Here is a 26,195-nt window from a genome sequence, read left to right as displayed (position 1 = left end):
GTAAAGGGTGGTCAGCCACTGGACCACTGTAAGAGGGAAGTGAGGAGCCCTGTACTCAGACTCTGCAATATTAAGCTCCTTCTCCCTCACGTGTAACCAGAACCTGCTGTGCCCACACTGGACACGCCTCGATGTAACGGGGAACTCATATGTGTGTGTGTCCAACTCTATTTTAAGTTGTCTATGCAACCAGGGCTCAGTGACAGGCACAGTGTGTAGACAAAGAGACGGGTATGTGTGTGTGAGTGAACACTTATTATATAACACCCTGATAGCTGCAGAAGTTGCTCTACACATGGCAGCTGGCTGCTTAGATGGGTTTGCTCATTAGTTAATTCAAGCAGATTCAATACATAAATACTATACAAGGTCAATGTAATGGATTTTAAATGATTGATAATGTTGCCGTTGGATGAAATTGTCAATAAAATAAATATTTCAATCAAGAAACAAACATCCCAAGGTGTATGAATACATTAATATTTAATAGATCATCGTAAAAATAACAAACACATGTTAATGGCAATGACAAACAGTTTCTGCATTGCATATTCCCCTGGTTGACATTCAAAGAGTGTGTAGCACCAAGATTGTAAAAAGGACTCAGTAACATGTTGTGAATTTTCTTTTATTTGTTTATTAGCTCTTACTGGCAGTGGCCATTAGCGCTTGTGCTAATGCTAACCGCCTGTCTATAGATTTGTCTGTAGTCAAGGATTCGTTTATTTAGCCCCACCCCCTGTCCCCACAGGTTGACATTTAATTGGTTCCTTAGATCTGCGACGTATGAAAGCCAGGCTGTGAGAATCTGTGTTTCTGCATATGCAGAGACTGCAGTTGGGAAACCTCAGTCATGGTGTTGATGAATATTTTGTTTATAATTTTATGTTGCTAAATAAAAAACTTTATATGGATTTTGACAACATTAAAAACTTGATCTTAATCAGAGTTTTTTTTTTCTTTTCTTTTTAATTGTAAATGTCCAGTATCACCTTAGTTGTGGTATCTCACCACACAGAAATATTTTTAGAGGGAAAAATCTGTGTTTACCTTGCCCAACCTTATGTCACACATTTCTGCTTCTCTGTTCACCCTAAGACATGGTACAACTTGAGGACACTTAACAAGCCGTCTATTTTTAGGGAATGTGATCCTAAATGTCAGCGTTCCTCTTCGGGGGCAACTAGTTAAAGAGATCAGGTTAGGAACGGGCAGTCAGCCCTCATAAGTGAAAATAATGAAGCAAGTTTTGAAAACCTTGTGTTTGAGGATGTTTCAGACTTATAGGTTCCAAAGCATTTAACTTTTCTGCCAAGACCTCAGTCCTTCCTGGGAATTATAATTTCGCACTTAAGTTTTGTAATTGAGCCACCAAACTAATTTGATTGGGCACTGATAGGTTCAAGGCTGAAGTTCAAATTCATTTCAGTTCTTTGCATGGTAATTCTTAATGCTATATTTTAGATATAGCATTAAAAATATCTTTTTGTACTGCCGTGTGGCCGTGACCTCTGAGAAAAACCCTCACACAGGTCAACAGCGGTGAAAAACGCTCTGCAGAGTCTCCTTTTCCTGTTCCTCACTGCGAACCTGAGAAATCGTCAGAAGCTGTTGGACGTGTGGTTGACATGAGCAGGGAGTCCAAGTTTCCCCTGGCTCCTATTACCCTTATCGTCATTGCTCAAACTGTCAGACACTACCAAATTACAACAGGTGCTCCCTGTGTCCTGCCTCTGGTCTAGGGAGTTGTTTGGGTAGAGTTTGGCCACATGGACATTTACTGTGGTTTTCAGTTTTCCAGGCAATCTCAGACAACATAATAATCCAGAAACAACAAACATGATGAAAATAAACTTCTTTCAACTAAAATCAAAGGATGAAGCTAAGTATATAAAGTTTGCAATAAATCCTCTTTTTGTTATGACATCCAGCAAGTGTTGAAACAGTTTTTAAGAGCTGGTGATTTTTATTATCAATTCAGCTCTGAACAGCTTACTCATCCTTAGGACTTTAATTAGTGTAAATGCATCCATGCAAACACAACACAAAGTACAGTGGCAAGTATGTGGAACCTTTGTAATTAGTTTTCTGGATTAATTGGTAATAAAATGTGATCCGATCTACATCTAAGTCACAAGTATAGACAAACAAAATGTGCTTAACCTAATACCACACAGACAATATGTCATGTGTTGAACATACTCATTAAACGTTTACAATACTGGTGGAAAAAGTAAGTGAACCCTTGGATTAAATGACTGGTTGAAGCTCCTTTGGCAGCAATAACCTCAACCAAGCGCTTCTGGTCTGTTGATCAGACCTGCACCACGCTCAGTCAGGATGACTTCTGGACCATTACAGAACGACTTGTTACCTTGTTGTCTGGTGTGAATGGCTCTCTTGAGGTCATTCCACAGCATATTGGATTCAGGTCTGGGATCTGACTGGGCCACTCCCAAAGGCACTTTTTTTTTTTAAGCCACTCTGAGTCTGTTGTAGATTTACTTCGATGTGTAGGGTCATTGTCCTGCTGCATCACCCAACTTCTACTGAGCTTCAGTAGAAGATGTCTTTTTTCTGGAAAGCAATTAATGCAGAAAACTAGGAAATTCCAAAGGTTTCGTTAACTTTTTCTTGCCACTGTAGATGACAAACAAGTGTTTACACGTTGTGTAAGTGGGCTTAAAATAGACCAAAGATAAATAGTAGTAAGGTGCTGTTGAACTGTAGTGACAGGTGTTACTATTATTTTGAAATTTGTATTTATATCAACGAGGGGATGTTTAATGACAGATATAACTCACTGTATATGATGCAATATCATCACAAGCAGCTGTTGTGAGTTTAATTCTAATAAATATAATAAACAGTTGGAGCTAGTGCTATATGACAGTATTCTTCTTTGTATTGATTATTTCTGGTGTCAGGTTCACTTGTGACTACAGGCCCTTCAAGCTGACCATATGGCCGTATTTGCACAAGTAACAGGAGAATCAAAATAACAAAAATGTTCTGTGTTGATTCTAACATCAAGACACTTTAGCAAACACTGAGTGAGAAAAAACAATCCTGACACACTGTTTTAAAAAAGGTAAATTTCACAACTGAAATCTTGCAAAAACAAACAGCCAGGACTTAAATGTATAAGGTTGGAGATGTTCCACAGCACAAACTCAGTCACTGACGAATGAGGTTAGTGGTGTTTGTTTCATAGTGGCAGTTTTGGTTGCAGTTTACAAGTCCAACATGTTTACATGTCCAGTTTGTTATCAGGCTTCCTGTAGGAGCGATACGGAGGAACACCCAGATCTAAAGACAGCACTGATGTACAATCCTCTGCACACACACATGTTTTTGTTCAAAATGTTGCTCCAAGGTACAGAAGGAACTGAGCGATTGAGTGTTTTCTTAACCTGTGCTGCACATTAAAAAGCAGGAGCAGCAGATTTCATGTTTTAAAATCTCGTGGTGTGACAGCCTATAAAAATAGAACCTGCTGATTGGTATAAATGGAGGACGAGGTCATGCCAGTGTGTGACTCAGGGATCAGGAGATACAAATATGTTTAATGTGCCTCTCTGAAATGAGACTGTGCAATGTATTCTCTTGAATGAAGCAATAAAGCACACGTCCTATCAGAACGCACTGCTCCGCTGCACTGAACACACTTTACACTGACGTTTAATCTACCTGAGGAGGTGAGACTGAATAAATAACTATTATGAAATCACTTCTTAAAACTAATTTTTATCTTTCTCATGGGAGAAAGAAATGAACTGCACAACCTCACAATGGCTGAAGATAATGTTTATTTTTTACTTTATCTTGGAAAAGGTGAAATACATCGCAAAGAATTAGACTCAACAAATTCTGGGACAGGGTTAGGGATCTTTTGTAACTTCCTGAAACATACTAATGTTGAAGTTGAAGGAAGGAACAATGAACTGATCTGAATGGTATATTTCTTTTCTTCTTCTTATTATTATCATTTGAGATAACACTAATACTAATACTCATTTGTCTGTTGTTTTTTCCTCATTTATATTTCTGTACTCATATGTGTCTTTTTGCTATTCTTGAGTGTTGTATGTACAGTTTATAATTCAATAAAGAAATGGTTTGGAAAGACTACTAATTTTTATGGACTTTACTTTATGTGATATCATGTTTCCCTTTGATTGTATTTGCCATTGTTCTTTCTTATATGAATATTATTTGTCCTCCCTCTCAGTCCTGACCTCCATTTTGTTATCAAAGCATTTTGTGGACTATATATTTAGAAGCTGCTGTATGAAAAAATAGTTTTATTGTTATTATTTCAGAGGAAAAAAAAGAAGGGAGAGGTTCTGATCAGTCACACACACACACCACACAGATTACAAAGATACACTCCAGGCACAATCAGGTGTGGAGGCTTTACAGCTACATGTTTAAGATAAATAAACACAGACTGCAAAATTTAAAAAAGAAAAGAAAGGAAAAAAAAACAGTGGTCAAGTTCAGCTGAATAACACAAGATAAAACTTAATTTACACACCTTCACAATGAATTTACCATCTTGTAAGAAAACTAGTGTACAGACATGAACACACTGTCATTTTAGAAAACATTTGTGCTGCAGAAACACAACAGAGGTGTTGCAGAGACAGAAAAGTGACAGACCAGGCTGTTTGTTTGGTTCACTATAACATCAGTATGATTCAGACATTACTGCAAACATGACCTGTACTAAATATGAAATGCCCCAGCCAGGTTTGTCACTTGTTGTTTCCTGAATTTGTAGCACTTTTGTGTCTTTTCATGTGTTTTCTTAAGTTGCAGAACGTTGAGCCCTAAGGGCCACCGTAGTATTCGATACATGCAGCCACTGCTCAGCAGACGATGATTGTTAATACAATAAATAAATGTGGCAAATAGTAATATTTCCTAAAATTGTTCCAAGCTAATAAAATACACAAACACAAATAACTCCTATTTTTCATTGATATGATATGACTTTACCTAAATGGTTCCTGCTCTACCAGGTGACCCCACCGATGGCTCTGTTCTGTAAACACTGAAGAAACTAAATTTAATTCAGTCTCATTCATTTACTCTCCTCTACTTTCCACACTGTGATAACTCACTTGTCACATATTTAATATTACTGAATTGTCAGAGTTGGCTCCTTTGTTCTTGTTGTTGTACAATTTAATTGATATCTAAACAAGACATTTTACTGTGTGTTTGCTCAGGCAGAGTGGAAACTATGCAAGATGGGTGGGATCATAAATTGTAGATGCCTTCGGGAATTTGTAATTGGTCTGAACTGCTCCGCTGTTCCTCCCAGCCTGAGCAGTCACCCCGCGAGCAGACAGGTCCAAGCATCGGCCCCTCAGACAGGACAGAGAGGTACGTACTGTAGGTCACTGGGATCTTTGATTGAATATTCTTTGATAGAAACTGTTCTTTTTGTGGTAATTAGTGCTTGTGCTACTGTGTGTGACAGTGAGTGAAACTGCCCTCAAGCTTGAGCAGCAAACCACAGGCAGACAGATTACAGCGGACGATAAGGAGGGTCATTTAGTTGTCTCCGCCACTTCCCCTACAAGAGCTGCTGCACAAGAAAACAGAGCTTCAATGTCTTCTTTATAAAAATCCCAGACTGTGTGCGATGGAAGTGAAGGTGTCTGTGGACGGGATCCAACGTGTGGTCTGTGGAGTCACAGAGGAGACGACATGCCAAGAAGTGGTCATCGCGTTGGCTCAAGCTCTGGGTATGTAGCCTACAGCATGTTTGTGGTTAACACTGATGTCCTGACATAGTGCTGATACCCACACTTGTTCGTCTCTCTTCAGGTCAGCCTGGACGCTACACCTTACGGGAGAAATTCAAAGATTTCGAGCGATGCATGACGCCCAACGAACGCCTTCTGGAGACCCTGGAGAAGTATGGCGAGCAGGCCAGGGAGGTCCAGCTCACACTGCTCCACAACGGGGCCTCCGTCTGGGATGAAACGGGCAAAGCAAAAGTAGGCAGGTACCAGCCTTGTCCGCCACTGAGAAGAAAAGATGCGGGGGCTCGAATGCGGAGGAGCAGCGGTTCGTTGAGTTTGCATCGCCAAAGTTTGCCCCCGTTGTCTGGTTCGAGGCCGGAGGCTGAGCAACAGAAGGAGGAGCTGAAGAGACCCAAAAGGAAGTCTCTGACGCTCATGGAGGAGGCCTGGGAATGGCTGGAGAGCCTGGGGAAAGGCAAGGTCTACAGTACTACGGCCTGTGATAAGGAAAGCAGCAAGAAGACTGATAAAAAGAACCGTAGCTCTCTGAATGTCTCTCTCGCTGTTGATAAAGACAACTCGGGTCGAAGCAGCAGAGGCAAGGTCAGAGGGGAGAAAAGTTTGAAGTCAGACTTGGATCAGCAAACGTCCTGCTGCATGGGAAGTCAGACCAGGGGCAAAGAGAGCAAACACCACAGGAGAAGTCAAGAGGTCAAACCTGAAGACCTGTCCAGCTCAAGCTTCGCAACGGTTGAAGATGAGAAGAACAGTCTGAGAGAGACCATAATCTGTCAGCTCAGCTGTCTGCAGGATTTACAGGACCAGATTGCACGCATAGACAAACAGATTTCTGAGCTGGAGGAGAAGCAGAGGTCCAAACAAACCAAGCAGGAGGCTCAGCAGAGAGCGGCTGAGGAGATGGAGCAGATCAGGTTTTGGGAAAACGAGCTAAAGGCAGAGGAAGGGTATGAGAAAGATCTGCAGTGTCAGTTCCTCGAGATGAAGGGGAAAGCTGTGGATTGTAAGGCCCAACTGGAGGAGTACAAGAACGAAATACAAGGGCTTGATTTCTTTCCCTGTCAAAGCGTTGCTGAAGAGGATTCTGAGGTGATTTCAAAAGCGGGATCAAATGCTGCGGCGGAGGTTCCAACTAAGTACGGGAGTCGGCAGCGATCTGATTCAGATGGGGATGGAAATGTTAACAGGAAGTTCCTGCCCAGAAAAGACTTCAGCTCCCCTCATGCTCTAGTTTCTCCGAGCCAGATGAAAGAGCGGCGGCCCACGGGGCCCACAGAGCTCAGGGAGTGGTGGACACGCTGGTCTGAAGCACAAAGCTCTCAGTTACACACTAAGAAGAAGGTGATTCATCGCTCCGAGCTGACTATATATCTGGGCAGCACTAAGGTGTAGAGACGAACTACTGCAAAGTCAATAAAATTCAGTGATAATGCTAGCTCCTATTGGTTTGACTTCTCTATTATGTGGCTGGTAGCCTCAGTGCTGTGGTGTATTCACTGCCACATGATCCCAGTCCTCCCACGGCTCATTCAATGAGCCCCCTAGTGACGAAATAGGCTGCATGTTAGAGGTAAGACTGAGTGGTTCTCAACAAGAGCGAGGGGATTGGCTGAAGTCGAAAGAACAGTTTAGGAAAACAAATTCATAAATTCTAACATTACAAGTAATATCTAAATCAGGGACAAATCCCTTGTACCACCAGTCATTACTAAAGTGGAGGTTGGACTGATTGTAACTGACTTTATTGTTAACTGCCAGAATTATTCTACTCCACTGGAAGAGTTGACACAGTCCAGAGTTTAATTGAACAGCTTAGTCTCACAGAGTCTGACAGTAACTCTTAAGAAAATCTAATTGCCAGGGTTGGTTATACCTCAGACAGAAAAAACATGGCAGATTTCCATGGCTTACATTATGGGTGTTAAATCTTGAAGAGAGTACAGGACACTAGTTGACAGAATATGTATGTGTTTGTGTATTGGTCTATGCATATACAGTATATTACTGTAACTGTGGTGCTGGGTGGTGGAGAGTCACTTACAGCTGCCTTTCTTTTTTCCCCACATCTACAAATGATGAGTATCAGCATTTCATCAATCAACATGTATATAGTTGTAGATATCAGAAGGAAGTCAAATAAATGTACCTGCACCCACTTTGTCTGGCAGACAGGCTTTTACTCTGTGCACCCCGAGGAGTCTGACCTCACATCAATATGCGCGACTATGGATGATGCATTTCATTTTACTGTACTATGCAACACAGAGCTAATGCTGTTCCTCACAGTGGCACAGCATTTCTGTTTACTTTCAACTGTGCATTTTGTCTCCATTATAAAAGCTCTAATGTTTTAAAATAGAGATTAAAAATATATTGTTTTTTTCTTGCTCATGTCGATGCTACCTTTTATCTACAAGATGGAGTTTTCACAGCTACATTGTCAATTTTCTATGAAATAAAAAGACAAAAACAAACCAGCTCATGATTTTCATAAAACTTTAATTCAATTGTTTCATTCAAGACCATTAACAAAAGTACATGAGAACCTCTGTACGTGGTTCAACTGAAACCCGGTGATCTCTAAAGTTGAAATTAATTTTTGACTGTAACTTAATGTGCAGAGGCACAACAGCTCACCCAACATGTCTCCAGAGCACAATAACTGATGTCCTGATTTTTAATGTTTTCTTTTTCTCTTTTTAAACTGAATTTCTAATACTTTACCTTTCTCCTTTAAGTTAAATTTGTTTCATTATATCTGAAGTTTGAACTTTCACTAAGAAAAAAAGCACACATTACATACAGTATAGTTCAACCCACAGGTTTGGGATGCATATCAGTATTATTTCTACTAGAAAAGACAGCCTCCCTAAGATTGTTCTGAATATTTTGGCGGTTGGCTGGGAACAGAGGATACATCTAATTTTTGTTTTTTTTATTTTGTTTTTTGTTTTTTTTTCATTTCACTTTGCTTGTAGTTTTTAGGCACCTTATTCTTACTTAATTCAATATTAGCAGATTGAGTTTCAATGGAAAAAAAAAGCAAACATATGTGCAAGAGAAAAAAAAAAAAAAAAAAGTACATAGTATAAAAGAACTGCAGATATAAGATGCCACGAGGAATTCTGCACCTGGGAAAAATTGCTTAAGTGGAGCATGTGAATACCAAAAAGGTATCTAAAGGCTCCAGATTGGTAAAGTAAATCCCATTAGATCGACTACTTTGACATTCACATACATCACACACACCATGCTTTCTCTTCAGCTCTTCAATAAAGCATTTTTAAAACTGCTCAAAAAACGGAGCAGAGAAGAATCCTCAGTTTAAGCTCGCACATGAGAAATATGATCCTCCTTATGGAGGGAACTTTGCTTTGCTTTATGCGTTTTTTTTAGGAAAGCATACAGTAGTGGAAACTCTATAATGAAACCATTTTAAGTTTCCATGGGTAAAGGAGCAAATATATGAGAGAGAAAAAAAAATGGAGCAGAAGCTCAAAGACATGCCAACAGTCACACTCATTCACCCAGGCAGACTACTGGACAGATTACAGGTGCAGAATTCCAGTCAAAGCAGATTCAAAAAGATAGGGACATAGACAGCCACACAGTCATCACTCCGATTTAGAGGGGACGAGGCCCCCCCAGAAACAAATACCTCCATTACACACTATAATCACTTCTAGGGTACATCACACACACGCACACACGCGCACACACTCGGAGATCCCATGTACACTGCAGTGTGGACTCTGTATCAAGTACATCATACATGGGAGGCAGGGAACCGTGGAATGAGAAAGGTTCCCCCGCAGGTATCGATGGGGACAAAGATTACACATGCCGATTACTGTATGTTTGTGTGCGTGTGTGTATATTCTGTGCATGAATTTGTGTGTGTACAAGCATGTGTCAAATCAAATTCCCTTATCTCCTGCTGTTGCCCTATGGGACAGCATCCCTCCAACACTGAATGAGGGCGGGCTCTGTATTGCTCAGTCAATGACACCAGGTTGACGGGTCTTGCGCTCCACATTGAAGCCCTTTGGAGAAAAGAACAAACTGTTAATGTTGATACTTATACTTAAAATAAAATTCAATTACAACTTTGTTCTTTTAAAAAATTTAAGTAGCACTATTGCAAATTCCAATTCTTTGTTCGACCACTAGATGGGGCCAGTGGTGCAGCGTATCAGATATAAACATCCTCGTCCTCTTTACATAGCCTGCCTTTCAGGAGGTGGGGCTGAGCGCCGGCCAGCTTGTCTCATGAAAAAAAGGAATTCTGCATTTGCTCCACAGGCACTACACCATTGTCTATATTTTGTGTACAGATAGTTATGGCTCCCCTGGACCTATTTATTACATATTTCAGTTTCTTTTTATTGCCATTACTGCTGTATTTGCGATAGTGCTACTTTAAACAAAAATGTTGAATTATTATTTCAATAATGTAAGTGGACATTGAGGTTATACATCGGGGCAGAAAACAGTGAAAGAGCAGGTGAACTTACCTTTGAATTATCAGGACCACGGGGCTGTCTCACAATGACCAGGCGAGGAGCGCTGGCGTCATCGAGGGTGATGCTCTTCAGCCGGTTCACCAGACGGTCAGGACGAGGAGTTGCCACTGGTTTAGGCCCCTCACTGTGAGGTCAGAGGTGCAAAAAAGGGTTAAAAGACTGACGCTCTACACTGAACCTGGTCCTGTTGTCATCATGCTGGGAGCCAAATAGGAGATTTTGATATTCTGCAGGGGTTCCCACTCGTGTGGTGGAACAATTTAACAACAACCTTTTGGGTTGATTGTTAAGGGTGCCTTGCTCTTTTATGCATTTATGTTCAACAGTATTTGTTGTATTTTTTGTTTTATCCTAGTAAAAATGGAGACGGCATCCCCCTGTCCTCCCATCATGCTTTTTTTTTTTTTGTTAATCTCAGTAAAACCTCACCTGACTCTGCGCACGTTGCAGGCACTACATTTTCCTGTGCGTTGATTGAGGACAACTGAGAACTCCACCTCATCCCCAGTCTGGAGCTCCAGGCCATCTTGCACTTCTTTTACATGGAAGAACAGCTTCTTGCTCTCACCAACTTCATAAGTGATGAAACCAAACTGGAAACAACAAAATAAAACCTCAGTTTAAAAAAAAAGCAGTAGCCTTTTTGAAACAGAACAACATTTCAAATCTGAGATGTTGTAAACAACTGATGAATACCTGGTCCTTGACACACTCCACCAGGGCTCTACGCTGAGGGACTACATTACAGGCCATCTTCTGTCCAGTCTGGGTGATTGTGCAAACCTGGAACTTCACCACTTCTCCTTTCTGCAGACAATCTGCCTTGCTGGCCATTCCCATGATTCCAAAGGGATAAGTCTGGCCTTTGGTGCCACCTGAAACAACCGAGGAAAGGGGGGTGTTGACTTCACGTTAACCAAGATAAACTGTGCATTCAAAATGTCACACCTGTAAGTCCCATTATAACATGATGCTCACCTTCCTCTGAAACTTCAATGAGCCCTTGGTATTCTGTCTGGGAGGGGTCTACACTGCGTAAAGGACGGATGACTTTCCCCATCATCACTGCCACACTAATATCCTCTCCAATGCCATTCACTAAAAAGAGCAAAACATAAATTATACAGTTTTCATTTGTGGGTATAAAATACATCAAGAGCCTCGTTAGAAAACAGCTTGGATTAAACCCCTCGTACCTGCAGCCACTTTGGTAACCTTCTCAGCACTGACTTTGTTTCCTTTTCCCTTAGAAAGAGTGTACTCCACTGTGTCGCCCAGCTCCAAGCTGTCCAAGTCCCCACACATTTCACTGAGCAGACAGGACAGAAGAACCAGGTCTTAGATATCAGATACCATATCTCTTTGGGGGGTCAATAATAAACAAGTCATCAACTAAAATGCGTCTCAGAACTTCACCTGTAGTGAAAGAAGATTTCTTGATCATGATTTGCCGTCTCAATGAAGCCGAAGTTGTCCTTCAGTGTGGCAACAAATCCATGCAGTCTCTTGGCACTGGAGGCGTTACGGTTAAGGACCCTGATGGAGACGGCACTCTGCTGGCCGGTTCGCTTCACTTCGTTGATGGAGAACTCCACCTACAGGACAAACATCATAGAGACTGAATCACCGATCCAAACAGGGCTACACGGTGTGGAGCAGATCAGCAGGTTTGTCTGCTACCTTTTCAGCAGTGTTTGCAGCAGCTGAGGTCATAACAATTTTTAATTTGCATTTTACCTTGTCTCCAACCAGTGGGTGACCTCCTCCCTCTAGGTCCTTAATATGGTATGGCACCGTGAGCTTCACTCCACAGTCTTCATATGCAATCAGTCCTTCTTCGGATTCCTGCGGAGAAGGACGCAGATCAAACCTATGTCACCCGAGTCTCACCTACATTTGATCCATCTCGCTCCGCCCAATGGAGTCTCATCGGCGCGCCACTCGTTTCTCAACGCATTGATTTAAGCCGCTAAAATGCCTCAAATGATTCCACATGGAGGATTTCTGGGATGTAGTGTATTAGATGATGGTGTGCAGATACGCTTCACAAGCATATGAGAGGCACTGCTATGTGCAATGTATCACTCCTTAGCAGCAGAGTTGGTTAGCATTAGTCTAGGCTACTGCAACGGCGCTGAGTTACAGCCTACTATGCAAGGGGCTGCATAATTACCCATCACTAATGTAGTTTCATCTATTGGGAACAGTCCTGAAAATATTCACATTCACAGCAACTGTCTAACATCGTTTGTCAACCCCCACCCCAACTGAACTAAGACACAAAGGCATGTATAAATTCAGCTGGCCAGGCTGACTGATCACAGAAACAGAAACATTTTATGCCTCATAATCTGTTCTGGTGCCTTTCTGCCATTGCAATCTTTTTGGAGTACAAAAATATTCATCAACAATTTGAAATTCAAACGTCAAAGAAATAAAGTACCACAGAGTAAAAGGAGATATGTTGATTAAATGACCAATCCAGGTGACCTTCACATCATTTAGGAAGGAGCACAAAAGACATCTAACAGGCTGTTCCCAAAAACCATACTAGTAATCAGGATTAGTGTCTCATCCCTAATTGTGCAGCCCGACTACTAGCTAAACCACTGATGCAATGATTTGATTCCACGTTAAAAAGGGTTAATTGGTGATCAAATACCATGCTGCCCACTACTGAGGTAGAGGAGGCAATCAGTGGGCCAGAGGCCAAAGACTGACCTTTTCTACAACTTTACCCTTGAAAGTAAGAGAGACAGACACTCATTAGACAGCGAGGCGTGCCAGCATCACACTACAGAGTACACGGCATCATCTGTCAACGGCTGACTTTTAAATTAATCATCTAAGGTCTAGGGATAAAATATAATATAAAATATATAATTTCTTATACCAAAAATGTTAGTCAGATTCAGACTATTGGTATAAGTTTGTGCAATTTGCCACTAATACGAGCATCATTACTTATTTGTGAGACATTATTCATGTGGCTTCATGCAGAGGGTTTCAGTCCTACCTTGTCTTTTTTCTAAACCGACAAGGGGCATGAACAGGAAGAGGTCAACAGAAGAGAAAGCAAAGAAGGAAAATTAGAACTAAAAACTGGGACGAGGGGTAGATGAAGTCTGGTGGGGGCGGGCCAATGAGACTATAGTTTTTTTAAGGTGCTGGGGGGGAGACTGAGGTAAGATGATATTTGTCATAACTAATAGTATTAATTGTACCTTCTCCTTGCCCTTGGTGGGACTGGCATTCTTGGCAGTGACTGCAACTTCTTTCTCCACAACACCCATGAAGCGCTGCTCAGACTGGGTATGGAAAGACACTGTGCCCTTGGGCAGCTTCTTGATGCGCACTGCGTGGTTCCTCTGAGCCGACAGCATATCCTGGCAAACACGGGGGACATTTACTTTAGCTCGCTGCTGACAAATACGTGGGAATGTGCCCCCCAATGTGGGTAACAACACTGAATACATACTTTGGCGAAAAGCTTATTAACAGGACCTACAGGCACAACAGTAAACTCCACTTCATCCGAGATGTGCAGCTGGCTCTCCTCCAGAACTTCACTGAAGTGAAAGAACATCCTAGCGTCACGGTCCACGCACTTGATGAAGCCGAAGCCATCGCGTATGGCTGCGATCACCCCCTAGAAAGAGAATCGGTGACATGGTCGGCGTCTGTGAGTTCACTCCAATTTACTTTAGCTGTAAAATTATGCGTTACATAATGCAATTGTCTAACTCAAGGGAAAAGCAAGATTTTTTCAGTAATCCTCACCATTTCGCGCGTTTCCTTGGTGAAATTGAAGGTGTCTGGGAGGATGTCGATATTTGTCGCTCTCTCCAGCTTGTCTCTGCGGTCAGTGGAGATGTTGAACTGTATGTGGTCTCCCTCCAACAGGGTCACCTTGGATTTGGTGTCCTTCTCTCCAAACGGCAGCTCCTTGTCGGTGAAACCGATGCGGGCACTGATGCGACCTGGTAGGGGGTCGTTCTGTGGAAGCAGGAGGCAACGACTTGTCACATTAGTGATGTTATTCATATAAAAAAAAAAAAAAACAGGTATGAAGCCACCAACCAAGGATATAAGAATTCAGCTTGCCTGGTTTTTGGTGGGGACCTTGGGAATGACCTTGACAACAGTGCCTTCAAACTGCTCAATGCTGATATCCTCAAAAATGACTGTTCCTTGGGGGAGCAGCCTCACATCCGTGGCTACTTCTTTACCCTGGAATATAATAGGTAAATAATGTTATAATAAAGTATATAATATAATAAAAAAATTAAAGAGCTACAGGTACTGGTGCACACCTACATTTCTGTCTTTTATGGTGAACTCAACATCATCTCCAGCCTGCAGAGCTTCAAGATCACCCTTGAACTCGCTGTAGTGAAAGAAGATCTCCTTCACCACATCAGCCCTCTCGATGAATCCAAAGGCCTCCTGAAAGACAAGACACATCCAGTGGGTTAGCATGCTTACTAGGGATGGACGATAATTATCGGCCCCGATAATCACGCGCTCTCACTCCTACATGAGACCTTAACAGCCTGCAGTGAATGCTGCGTTCAAGGGTCCTCGGTATAATCAACTTTCTGACTGAAAAAAAAAAAAATCAGAATATTCCCTCATCCGTGGGAAAAAAACTTGTCAACTTGGTAGTTGCCGACTTGACTTGATATCAACGTCTTATGCCACACAGCCACCACCACACAGGACTAGAAGCCCATGTCAAAACTGTTTTTGGTTTTGTTTATAGTATTGATGCCATGATATGTTTGGTCCTCACTAGTCTTTCTTATCTCCAGGTATGTTATTGGTTATTGGTGGAAGCAGAAAGTTATCGGTTATCAGTATTAAAAAAAAATGCTAATGCTTATTTTTGTGGTATGACACCAAAAATAAGTCGCAGTTAGATATGATGCAAAACTACCGGATTTCTCAACTATTCTATTCTGGATAATGCATTTAGTTTCTTGAAATTGTTTCACAGAATTATTACAAAAATGTATTACAAAATAAGAAAGCTTTATGTAATGGTCATCAGTGGATCTTACCTTTGTAGCACACACCACACCCTGGCACCTTGTTTGCTTCTTCTTCACAAGTTGGATATTGCGAGCACTGACGGCACCAGTACTGAAATATAAGAGCAATGAACATACAATCAAGTACTAGCTGGGAATCATTACGTCAATGCCAAGATGTGTTTCGAGGACTTACTGCTTGTTGGTATCCATGTAAAAGCTGACTTTGTCACCTGTGTCCAGGTGGATATTGCCCTCTACATCCTCAATAGTGTAGGTAAGATAGAACACTTCCTGTGGAAAGTCACACCAGCATCAGACTTTGTTTAATTGTTCATCCTAAAGCTATTTCATAGCCAAGAGCACAGATATATGTATATGAAGGATAGACTGTCCTTGTGCTGTGGAGGCAGGACACCCCACATTTAAGATTAAACTCAAACTTTCCTATCTGATATGCCATGCTTTAGAAGTGCTCATAGCATCATGGGAGTTCCTCAGAAGCCTCACCTTTTCTCCCATGCGTTTATAACATATTAACTTTATGCTTCTCCTCTCTGTCCTCCCTTTCTCTCTGTTCTATTCTGTGGACATCTCTCCACAGCTGCTGGACGTACATAGACTTAGAGAAACTTTATTGATCCTAAAATTTCAAGATCAAGTTCTGCCAAAACACTGTAATCTTATAATCCCAAATAATTGATTCAACCATCATAGCTGCATTTATGATATTAATAACACTATTATACCTCATTTATTAATTGCCTTACAACATATCCAGCCTTTCCTGGTTTCTCCTTCAACACAGGGAGTCTTTCCTCCCCATTGTCTTAAAGTGCAGTTTACTGTGGGAACTGCTGGGTTTTCCTCTGTAATATTGTAAGAACTTGACCTTATGGTTACGGTATGTTTATTATGAATTAGCACTGTGAAAATAAAACTGTGTAGCATTAAACTGAATAGATGCAAGTGATTAAATTGATCTCTATACAAAAACCATTAGGGAAACAAATGACAATAATTTAACTATATCAACATTCAGCATCATGTTGTAGTCTGTGCTACTTCTCTTACCCCATTTCTTTCATAACAAACGCTGCCAGTGGGCACCTGGCCAGGGGCAGACTTTCCATCCAAGTGCACAGGAATTGCCGACACAACCTGCAAAAGAGGAGGAAAAACAGCGGGGGGAGGCCGTTAATATTCTGCTTTGCAAATCTTACGATAAATGTTTATTACAAATAAAATGACAAAGCCCAATTCTAATTGTTTCTGCACACAGGATGGATGAAATGATGGCTGAATTTCAAATGTCACAGTAACAAGTATTTCAAGTGTCAGAGATACAGAGCATTGTCTACAGGTGAGCAGAGTGGTGTGTGCATGTTTGTATTGTTAACACTGTCAAGCCTCCTAACAGCTTCTACCATGTTCATGACCTGACTGAACAAGTCGGAGTGAATGAATCAGCACGACTGTGTGGCTGCATGGAGTTGCCCTGTGCTCCGGACGTGCCGTTAGATTTGTTATGTGAATGCATTACGAAACAAGCGGTGTCAAGGGCACGTAGCAAACTGAAATGTGCCCAATGAGCCAAGCCTGACAGTCTGGCATCGCAGAGCTCTGCCTCCCCCTGCTGAGCTCAACTTATTGATGCAGCACTCAGGCTTTATGTAGCAGAGTGGTGCATGTGAGGTTTGCTTTAGTTTGATACTATACGGCTGGCTTTACACTACAGGCCTTGATGCCCAATTCCGATTTGTTGCCTATATATGATTTTTTTGACTGTCTATTTACATGTTCTATCAGAAGTGACCCATAATTGAACATCTAGTCTGTCCTTACAAAATTAAGTTAGCTGTGTTGAGCGGACCTGTTGTCAGATGAGCAGCTGACAGTGACGGTTGTGAGGATGGGAAAAAGCCTCTTGGACAAATTTGTGTACATTGTTTTTCCTCTCTTGATTTCTAATCGGCTCGTTTCAGTTTTTGCCGGTAGGAAAACGTGAAATCGGGTGTCTCGCGCGCTCTCTTTTTTTCCCACACTCCCTCACTTGTCCTCGGCCCGCATATAAATGAATGTCTGACGCGGACACCACGAAAATGAAACTCTGTAATTCCTATGACAGTGACCACAGCTGGCCATGGTAGTCCAGGTCAGCCCTATGTGTCAAATCACAGGCTACAGAGGTTCAGCAAAACGCAGGAATTAATATTATCATTGATGACGTACGACGCGCATTGCCAGGAAAGATCCAATCCGTCTGTTTAGACTGCAGACGTATCGGCAGATATCCGATTTGCATCTTATTTATTTCCACATATAACGGGGGCCTGAATCTGATCTGACAAAATCCAATTCGATGTGCATTTGTCCCGTTTATACGTTCATGTTACAGATCCGATCTGTGCCACTTGAGAGGAAAACATCGGAATTGGGCCATTTAAACCTTATAGTGTAAAGACAGCCTACTAGTTGGTGTGAGCATTCATGGACAAAATGATACACCCACTGGGCATTACAAAGACCACTTGACCATATTTGTTCAAAGGACATTCAACACCTCCAACAAACATGCATGTCAGCAACAACAGGCCAATTTGAAATATAAATGTGTCGTAATTCTAGATGGAGTTAAGACACTTTTTAGAATTTGGATGTGGGAATAAGAAAGGGGGGTGGGGGGAATCAGATCAGTGTACTTAGAATAACATCCCCTGCCCAAAACACACAACAGGCCATATAAATGTTTACTTGACAGACAACAACAGAACCAAAAATAAAATGGTGTTCCTTAACTGGATGAATATAACCATGCAGCACAGTAAAGGGATAGGCGTGCAGGTCTGGCCCCACCTGGCCCGAGATGCGCTCCTCTGGCAGCACCTCTGGCTTTATCTTTAGCAGCTTCACTGCTATGGGCTTGCCAGTGCGCCTGTCAGAGGATACCTCAAACTCTACATCATCTGAGGAGAGAGAAGCAGGAGAACATTAAAAACACTTTCAAAATGATACAGAGACAGCTTAAATAGAAATGCTTTCGCTATGTTGCTGCAATTTGATTAAAAAGTATTGAAATATCTGAGGTCTAAGAGTACCTTCTAAGCTGTGTCAATAATGAGGGCTGGTTTCTGACCGTCTCTGCACTGTGCAAAAAGGTAATTCGGCCCAAATGCGAACAATTTCGGACCAGTTTCTGTTTTTTAAATTCTTCACTTAAATTGTTGATTAATGAATAATAATAGCCAGAAACAAAAGGCATCTCTACTTGGACACATTTAGGAGCCTACTTCCTTCAGCTTTGAGTCAAATACAATACTAAGAACATGAAACGGAAAAGTGGAGACTCAATAGAGCAATATTTAAACCTCGTTTCTGCACTGTTTTATCAGAAAGATTAAACATTTGCTGACCTCAGAGAGTTAATGATTTTGCACACAACCCCAAAGTCGCTCACCTCCTATTTTAAGCTCCTGCAGATTGCCATTGTACTGAGAGCAGTGGAAGAAGAGACGATCCTGACGTTCTGAGCACTGGATGAACCCGTAGGAGGTCAGGAGCTTCTCCACCACACCGGTCTCTCTAATGCCGGGTCCTGTGCCATTGGCGTAGGCAGTGTGCCCATTGTTATGGAGCATGCCTGGGTCAAAACTCATCTAGGGGAGGACAAGAACCAAGTATTACATTGCATTCAATAGTGGACCGACATGAAGCAGACCAAAATGAGTAGCTGTAACTTAAGGCAGGGTTTGATGCCAACCTTACAAAAAGAAAAAGGAAAAAACAAATAACTCAAAACATGCAGGAACAGCACATTTCAGAGGAAATGGGGAGGGGAAAAGCAAATGTAAAGCTACATTAGAGCCTTCAGGGGGGATGTGGTCATCAACAGAGGGGAACACACTCTGATATTATTACCTCGGAAGATCTTTTATACCATTGGCTGGAGAAGCTATTTTTTGCAACACGTCCTGGTGTGCTTAGTGTCATGCAGTAAAACCTACAATCAACGCAATTGTGTCGCATCCTGAACCGTCTCAGCGCCGGCGAGATTTGTACAAATTTCATGCAGTCCTGGTTAGACAGATAAGTGCTCACAAACCGTTCAGCTCCCTGTACCGACAGACCAACCAGTGATTACAAGGCCACACCAGTAAACCTCACACTGAACAAAATCTGCCACTGCACCCTGGTTGAACTTGCGCGACAACAACAAACCATGCAGTTAGCGAAACGAAACTCACATGACACGACAACAGTTGTTTTGTTAATTCAAGTGCTGGCACTACCGGACATGCCACCTTACTGATCTCTGATACAAGGGGGTCCGTCTATGTTTTTTACTCCCTGGGTGGGGATGGCAAGAGACAGAGGAGGAGCGGGGGATAGGCATGGGACCAGTAGAGGTAGATCGGGCAGCACCAGTGTTGCGAGCCACTGGAGGCTCTGAGGTCCCTCTTTCCATTTCTGACACTGGGGATAGGACTTGAATGTGCTGTTGGGAGGAAGCAACAGCTTTGACAAGGAGCGCAGTCATGGCATTACTTTTTAATTACCATCATCACAAGCAGTTTTAAGTTATTACGCACATTATCATCCAGCATAAGGGTACAAAATACTGAGACTTCTACTCGCTAGAACCTGCTGACATTTCATACACCCAGCATTTGCCCATGCACTCATTTTTGGGGGCACACCATGTATACGTTTCACAATAACACGGTGATATACTACACCTACACCACCAATGTACAAAGACTTCTCCAATGCCATTTTATTGTATCTCAGCTCATCACAACCACCACCAAAACTCAGACCCTACCAGAAACCCTAAGGCCAAAGTTCCACACTCGGTGTTGACAGATACACTACCATGACGACGTCACATCACAGCATTAATCAATAGCACTAATAAGTGGCTGGATAATGCTTGTGCATTCAAAGAGGAACGGCATCTGTAGAAGGCAAACCAAAACCTGACCTACTGTGCAGACATTTAAGGTGAAGTGGTTTTCAGTGAAGTGTCACAAACATTACTCAAGGTCAAGCTAAAAATAAATAAATAAAAAACTACTGAAAATGGAGAATCAGAAAATGCAAATGACAGGTCAAGGAGCGGTGCATCTACAGTGGATAGAGAGTCGGTGATGGGTTATGGGTTATGAGGGAGAGGGGGGTCCCAGAGCAGCCTCTTCTGTTAGGTTCTTTACTGCCCTATGAAAACAAGCTACTCAGAAGACATAAAGACATCTGCGGGCCTTAGTTTCACCCTGTAATATGTTGCCCGTCCACATCCAACGATTTGGTCTCAGAGATAATGATGGGTTTTTATTCAGCTTTGATGGGCAAGTACCTTAAATACTACCCAGACTTTTTTCCCCAAGGATCAGATAGTATGTAGTTTAGCACTGCCTTGATTTGAGAGAAGTTTTGTACCAGAATTTACGTAGCCCCACATGATTTGCCGGGGTCACAGCCTGATTCAAGTCTGACAGGGTTGTGATGCAAAGTAAAAATACGAGCGAAAGAAGAAAAAAAGGCTCTACTTGTAAAGGGCTTGTAAAAAGCACCACATTTCGGCCGTCTAATTGGGAGAACACCCCTCGCCCTGCAACAATACATCTGAGTAGAGGCTAGTCTCGGGAGCCCGAAAAGGATGAAAGAAGGTTAGGCCATTCACAGCAGAAAGATGCAGGGCAAGGTGGGTGGATGGGTGTCCGATGGGGTGGGGCACTTAGAAAAGAGGTGGGAAGGTGAAACTTACGGATCGGCCATATGGCGACAGGCTGAGTCCGACAGGGGAGGTGCTGCTCAGGTCAGCGCTAACAAACGCGGTGGGTGGCGACGCAGGCAAGGTAAACTCAACAAAGCCTTTCCAGGGGCTGCCCATATTTTCCCATAAACTCGGACCAAACTTGCTTGAGCACTTGCTGAACTTGTTTACTTGTTTAATTTTTTTTGCTTGACTGTTAAGTACTATTTTTATGTAACCACCCAATGATACACCGCTGGATGTCTGCAAGGGTGAAGAGAGGAACAAACATAACGGGTAAGGCAAATAGGTCAGCCAGTGTGCCAAGTGTCACAAACAAAGGAAAATAGCTGTGGGCTTTAATCCCCCAGGGAGGGAGTTGAAAAGGGCAAAAATCTGGGAGGATATGACTTCAAAACGACAGAATAGGAGAAAGGTGCGGGCTGGGTGAGGGAAGGCAATCAAATCATTTCTCAAACAATTGAATAACCAGTTTAACTGGAGGTGGTGGCAGTTCAGTACAGCTGGCTTACGTGAAGTTTTAAGAAGAGTTCTCTTTGGCAAACGGCAATGTAGAGGTCAATGACATGAGCAAATCAAGTCTTCAACTCAGTATCACTTATCACAGTCATTCCACATTATGTGTGCTTTCGAGCCCAGGTAGCAACATGTGTAATCATGTGCAAATGTACAAGATTCGTTTCTGACCAAGCACTGCAGCAGCTGCTTTCACTGACACTCATCTTTGGTTCAAGGTGTGCTTATCAGTGAAATCAGCTACTACGAGTAAACAATCACTAAGGTGCTGCCATTCAAGAATTGAGAAGTCCAAACCAACGTATGAAGTCACCAATCAAAATACAGAAGTGTCAATAAAAGCCTCTTTTTTTCTCCAAATAGTTGCACACGTGTTTGTCAAAGTTGGATGTTTTAGCAAACAAAGAGGACCAATGAGCTGACTGATTTTTTGGAAAAAAAAGCAACCTCTGCATTGCTGCCCAAAAACAGCACAGCTGGCCAAACTTCATTACAATTGAGTGTTGCACAGTCTGTGTTTGTAAACATTACATAATACAGATGTACAAACATGGAATTTACCAATTACAGTTTCTGAAGTCAACCCACAACAAATACCTACTTGCAGCATCAAATTCTTTAAATCTGAATTTTTAAGACATTGGAGGGAATCATTTCCAGTGTATTGGGTGGAGGGGGTTATTCAAAACATGACAGATTAAATCATAAGTGACAAATTAATGTTAACACAATAGGTCTCTCACATTATGAATGGGCTGCAACTGAGACCCACCTTTATTTGTCGTCTTGATTCTTCTAATTCTCTGGATCTCGATGACTAGGCAGTTCCTGCAGATCTCTTCACGCACTCAGTCGAACACACACACTTGTTACAGGTTTCTGGCACAAGTTCTAGATGGTTGCATAAAGCAAAATGGGGGAGAAATCTAGCGCAAAAAAAAAAAAGGCAAAACGCAGGTGCAATAACACTGCTTAGAAAAAATTACAATGAAAAAACAGAGGGTGGAGAGGAGGGAGGGAGAGACGGGGGAGGACCTATGGGGGGAAAAAATAGCAGATAGCAGCCCACTCCACACCCCGGCAGTGAGTCGGTGGTGTGGTGAGGATGAGGAGGGCTAGGAGCAGCGTTGGGACGTGTGCTTTGTCAAAGCTGTTGAGTAGGCACAAACTTCTGGTTTCAGATCAGTTATTGTCTTCTCAGAATATGCTTGGATTGCTTCTCTTCTGTGTTTCAGTTGGGCTGATGTTCGTCGTTGTCGTCTTCTTCTTTGGTCGTTTCAGGATTTGGTTGCTTCTTGCGTTTTAAACCCTTGAAGTAATCCTTTTTTTTTTTTTTTCCTCCGCGTGTCTTCAGTGTTGCAACTTGGCTTGTTTTTGGGAGGTTTATCTTCTGTTTCTGTGTTATGATCTGAACTTGAAGCAGTTGCGGATGGTACAAAAATTCAGTTCCGTTTCACTTCATACTGTGGAGAAAAGGCAGATTTGGTCAGATGAGCAAAACCGGTCACTTTGAGTTCACCTCAACAATTTCACACAATCAAACATTTATGATAACGCAAGAAGGCTCCCTGGGCTTCAGGAATTTGCAGTGACAGTAACATTTAATTACATTATGAAGTCAGAAGCATCCCACATTTTCTGTCACATGAGTAACAGGAACAACTGAGGACTACTGGCCTAAAGTTTTCTGAGAATCTTTGCCCCCAGACTCACAAGTACAAAAATAGGTTTTCCTCAGATGCCTCTGGATACAGCCCATAATGCCAGGCAGCTGACTAGCAGACAAGAGTTGTAGATCAACAAGTGCTTGTGCATAACTTCAGCTCAGGGCATGATATTTATGGCACCATTTCTGACCAGGCCCCTCTGTTTTGTCAATCAACATATATGTTTTGGACACTTACTGTACATGTGTTCAAAGTACAGAAGAGCTTCAGCTTCACCTATTGAGATGAATAAAATATAAGTGTGTGTGTAAAATTCACTAAACTTTGTTAGAACCTCTGGGGCTGAACTTCACCAGTGGGTTAAAGCAGAGTGTTGTTGATGTAAATACACCGCTTTGAAAACAAGCTGGCAGAGCCAACCCAGGACACATGATATATTCTGCTGTGACTGTGTTGCAATGGTTTCCCTTCCTGCATTCTTCCTGGAAGGTTAATATATAGTACTGTAAATGTGGAGCAGTGGAGAGGTCCTATTTACTTCCTGAAGCTGTCTCTTTAGATATTCATGTACAGATGTCAAAATATAGATTAACCTACAAGCGGCCTCCTATTTTGTTTTCATTTGCACCACTGGGACAAATACTTGACCCACTAAAGATGCACATCCTGGTGCTGGTAGTACAAACAAAGACTCCAATTATCACAAGATGGATTGGGTAAGTGGGTTAAAGGTTATGAGCAGTGAACAGAGACAACACTTGAGTGAAAACAACCATGTAGGAGATGGCCTTTTCTGCTCCCCCTTTTGCAGCTTTTGGTGACGCAGAAAGAGAGAAGGGGGAAAAAAAACAGTCCACCCACTAAACCACCAGCACCTATTGGTCGTTTAAGCTCTTTGAAGTGACTATAACACCACAGTTCAAATCGGTAATCATTAAACTTAAAAAAAAAGACCCATATCGACTGGCTAAAGTTGCGACATAACAACTAATACACCCCCGGTGAGGTCTGGTCTAGCAGGCTTTAACACGACGGTGCTACTCTGGACTGGGCCCGAATAACAAGCGCCTGTCACTTCCTAGCAATCCGCCATCCTCAGCTGGAGCTGCTAATATGGCCTGATCCAACACGTTGCGGCATGCAACGCGATGGAAAAACGTCACATCAGAGCTAGCCAGCTAATTTCTAACACATGCCAAACTCCGCCATGTGCGCCCAAACAACAGAAAACAGGTCACGGTTCGCTGCGTTACAGCTCTGTAGTCCGAATAACACACCCGGTCACAGTTTAAGTATAAAAGTAATTGTCTTAGTGACCTTGTGTGGACAGACCACAACCAGGCAGATTAGCATCTCGCTAACGCTAAAGTCGTAAACAGCCAATACCCCCCGGGCGTCTCCAACTCTGAAATGTAAATTAATTCACTCGACACAGTTATTACGCCGCAGGTTTAGCTCCACTAGTTAGCTCACAAGTCGTTTTTAGTAGATTAGTAATTAACTCTGGTACATTGTTTGGGGTCTGATCATAAGTTGGCAGAAAGTGCCGGCACCGTGTCCTGTTATTCTCGGTGCACAGAGACAAGCACACCAAACTCAATGCAGAAAGCGTGATTTAAAATGTTTTTGGATTAGTTTTAGCATATGCACACTATACGTAAACTTGTTTAAGACTCGATACGATCCGATCCGGCGTCCAGACAAATTCGGCACTCATGTGATAAAGGAATGTTGATTCTATTTTACTGAAATGACGTTTTTTGGGATGGGGTCGCATCGCTCGCTTCCCTTTGACACAGAGTGAAGTGGTGGAAATTAAATTGAGGGACACAAAAGCGGAGTTTGGCACAACCGCTCACAAAGTGACGCAAAGACGAAATCCTTTCATTGTGACTTTTTAATACGAGCCGTGTGGGGAATCGAGGTCAAAATAAAGTGTCCTTAAGCAGCAATAACTGAGTGTGTGCTCTCCATTCACAAATAACGGGAAGACATAACGCTGTCAACGCTAACGGCACGAGGACGGGACAACAAAGAAGCCAGGTGAAGACGCTCGTGCGCTCGTGGTCAAAACTGTCAAACCGCCGCCGTGTCTGGTTGGCGTGAAACTCAGCAGTTTCACACAGGTGCCGTGTCTCTGGCACACAGGGACACGTTTTACACAGCTGTTCGTCTACACTATTAACACTGCAACTAGGCCGTTCGCGATGCTAGGTGGCTAACAGCGGCTACAGTTAGCTAGCATGCGCTGGACTCGGTCCTTGTGTGTGGTGATTTATGGTGGAGGAAAAACACGCCTGCCCCCACCCAGGCCCGAGCTCTGCGTATGACTAAGCGCAGGATAAACTCCTCACTTCTGCGGCTCCGCTGGCTATGGCGGAGAAAAACGTCTCACTGACACTTTACAAAGACATGTTTCAACTGTTATATGAAACGGAAAGACTATTAATATTTAAAAAACTCACCCCAACAGCTTTCAGCACTGTCACCAGCGCCGCTAGAAGCAGCACGGCACATTACGTAGTGATTAGGGAGGCGGCTACCGCGATATTTGACAACGTTAGGCTAACCAAAGAGCATACACGTAGGAGTGGCCATTACCCAGCAGCAGCCGGCGAGTAACACGAGTGTGGTCTCGCAAAGAACCATGGGAGATTGCGAATACAGTACCGTGATGGTAGACTGTAATTCACAAGTTCCAGCCAACTGAGCTCAACACATTTACTTCCCCACTGACAAGTATGGTCTGTCTCCCACATTGTGGCAATTATTAAAAGAGTCTTCATTTAATTCTACCGTTATTAGCCTATTTAGATTGTAGTTTGCAATTGTGTTAAATTGCACTATAGTTTGTAAATCCCTTTCACAACTGCAAAGTGGGAATGTAAAAAGGCCAACACAACCATCGACCT

At 42.5% G+C, this 26,195-nt stretch overlaps 2 protein-coding genes across 9 annotated transcripts; one reads left to right on the top strand and one right to left on the bottom strand.

Annotated features, from left to right (window-relative positions):
* Positions 1–2,560: 2,560 nt before the first annotated feature.
* rassf11 (Ras association domain family member 11) lies at positions 2,561–7,767 on the top strand. The gene is made up of 2 exons (XM_083976199.1): positions 2,561–5,756; positions 5,839–7,767. The coding sequence occupies exons 1-2, from the start codon at positions 5,654–5,656 to the stop codon at positions 7,164–7,166; spliced, it is 1,431 nt and encodes a 476-aa protein (XP_083832325.1). The 5' UTR covers positions 2,561–5,653; the 3' UTR covers positions 7,167–7,767.
* A 486-nt stretch (positions 7,768–8,253) lies between these two features.
* On the bottom strand, positions 8,254–25,887 carry csde1 (cold shock domain containing E1, RNA-binding). Of its 8 annotated transcripts, none has more exons than XM_083975643.1 (22): positions 25,749–25,887; positions 22,389–23,079; positions 19,634–19,822; positions 18,785–18,983; positions 18,127–18,293; positions 16,402–16,488; positions 15,524–15,621; positions 15,358–15,439; positions 14,615–14,743; positions 14,402–14,527; positions 14,078–14,293; positions 13,776–13,946; positions 13,522–13,683; positions 13,019–13,036; positions 12,035–12,142; positions 11,714–11,892; positions 11,494–11,606; positions 11,276–11,395; positions 10,994–11,172; positions 10,727–10,890; positions 10,289–10,421; positions 8,254–9,817 (listed from the first exon to the last, which is right to left on the bottom strand). In XM_083975643.1, the coding sequence occupies exons 3-22, from the start codon at positions 19,790–19,792 to the stop codon at positions 9,770–9,772; spliced, it is 2,658 nt and encodes an 885-aa protein (XP_083831769.1). In that variant the 5' UTR covers positions 19,793–19,822; positions 22,389–23,079; positions 25,749–25,887; the 3' UTR covers positions 8,254–9,769. The 8 variants fall into 8 exon arrangements, with proteins under 8 accessions (XP_083831769.1, XP_083831771.1, XP_083831773.1 ...); XM_083975645.1 differs by having other exon boundaries at positions 13,806–13,946; XM_083975647.1 differs by having other exon boundaries at positions 18,184–18,293.
* Between the last annotated feature and the right edge of the window lie 308 nt (positions 25,888–26,195).

This window comes from Trachurus trachurus, assembly GCF_905171665.1.
Source record: "Trachurus trachurus genome assembly, chromosome: 7".
Taxonomy (NCBI): domain Eukaryota; kingdom Metazoa; phylum Chordata; class Actinopteri; order Carangiformes; family Carangidae; genus Trachurus; species Trachurus trachurus.
The sequence above is the reverse complement of the archived record's forward strand: the minus strand, read 5'-3'. Positions and strand labels throughout refer to the sequence as shown.

Excerpts from the sequence above, each read along its gene's own strand:
- csde1 (XM_083975643.1), bottom strand. The coding sequence starts at position 19,792 with ATGGAAAGAGGGACCTCAGAGCCTCCAGTGGCTCGCAACACTGGTGCT. Across the intron at positions 15,622-16,401 it reads TTTGTTATGAAAGAAATGGG|GAAGTGTTCTATCTTACCTA; the intron begins GTAAGAGAAGTA and ends GACTTTCCACAG. Across the intron at positions 11,396-11,493 it reads GGTTACCAAAGTGGCTGCAG|TGAATGGCATTGGAGAGGAT; the intron begins GTACGAGGGGTT and ends TGCTCTTTTTAG.
- rassf11 (XM_083976199.1), top strand. The coding sequence starts at position 5,654 with ATGGAAGTGAAGGTGTCTGTGGACGGGATCCAACGTGTGGTCTGTGGA. Across the intron at positions 5,757-5,838 it reads CGCGTTGGCTCAAGCTCTGG|GTCAGCCTGGACGCTACACC; the intron begins GTATGTAGCCTA and ends GTCTCTCTTCAG.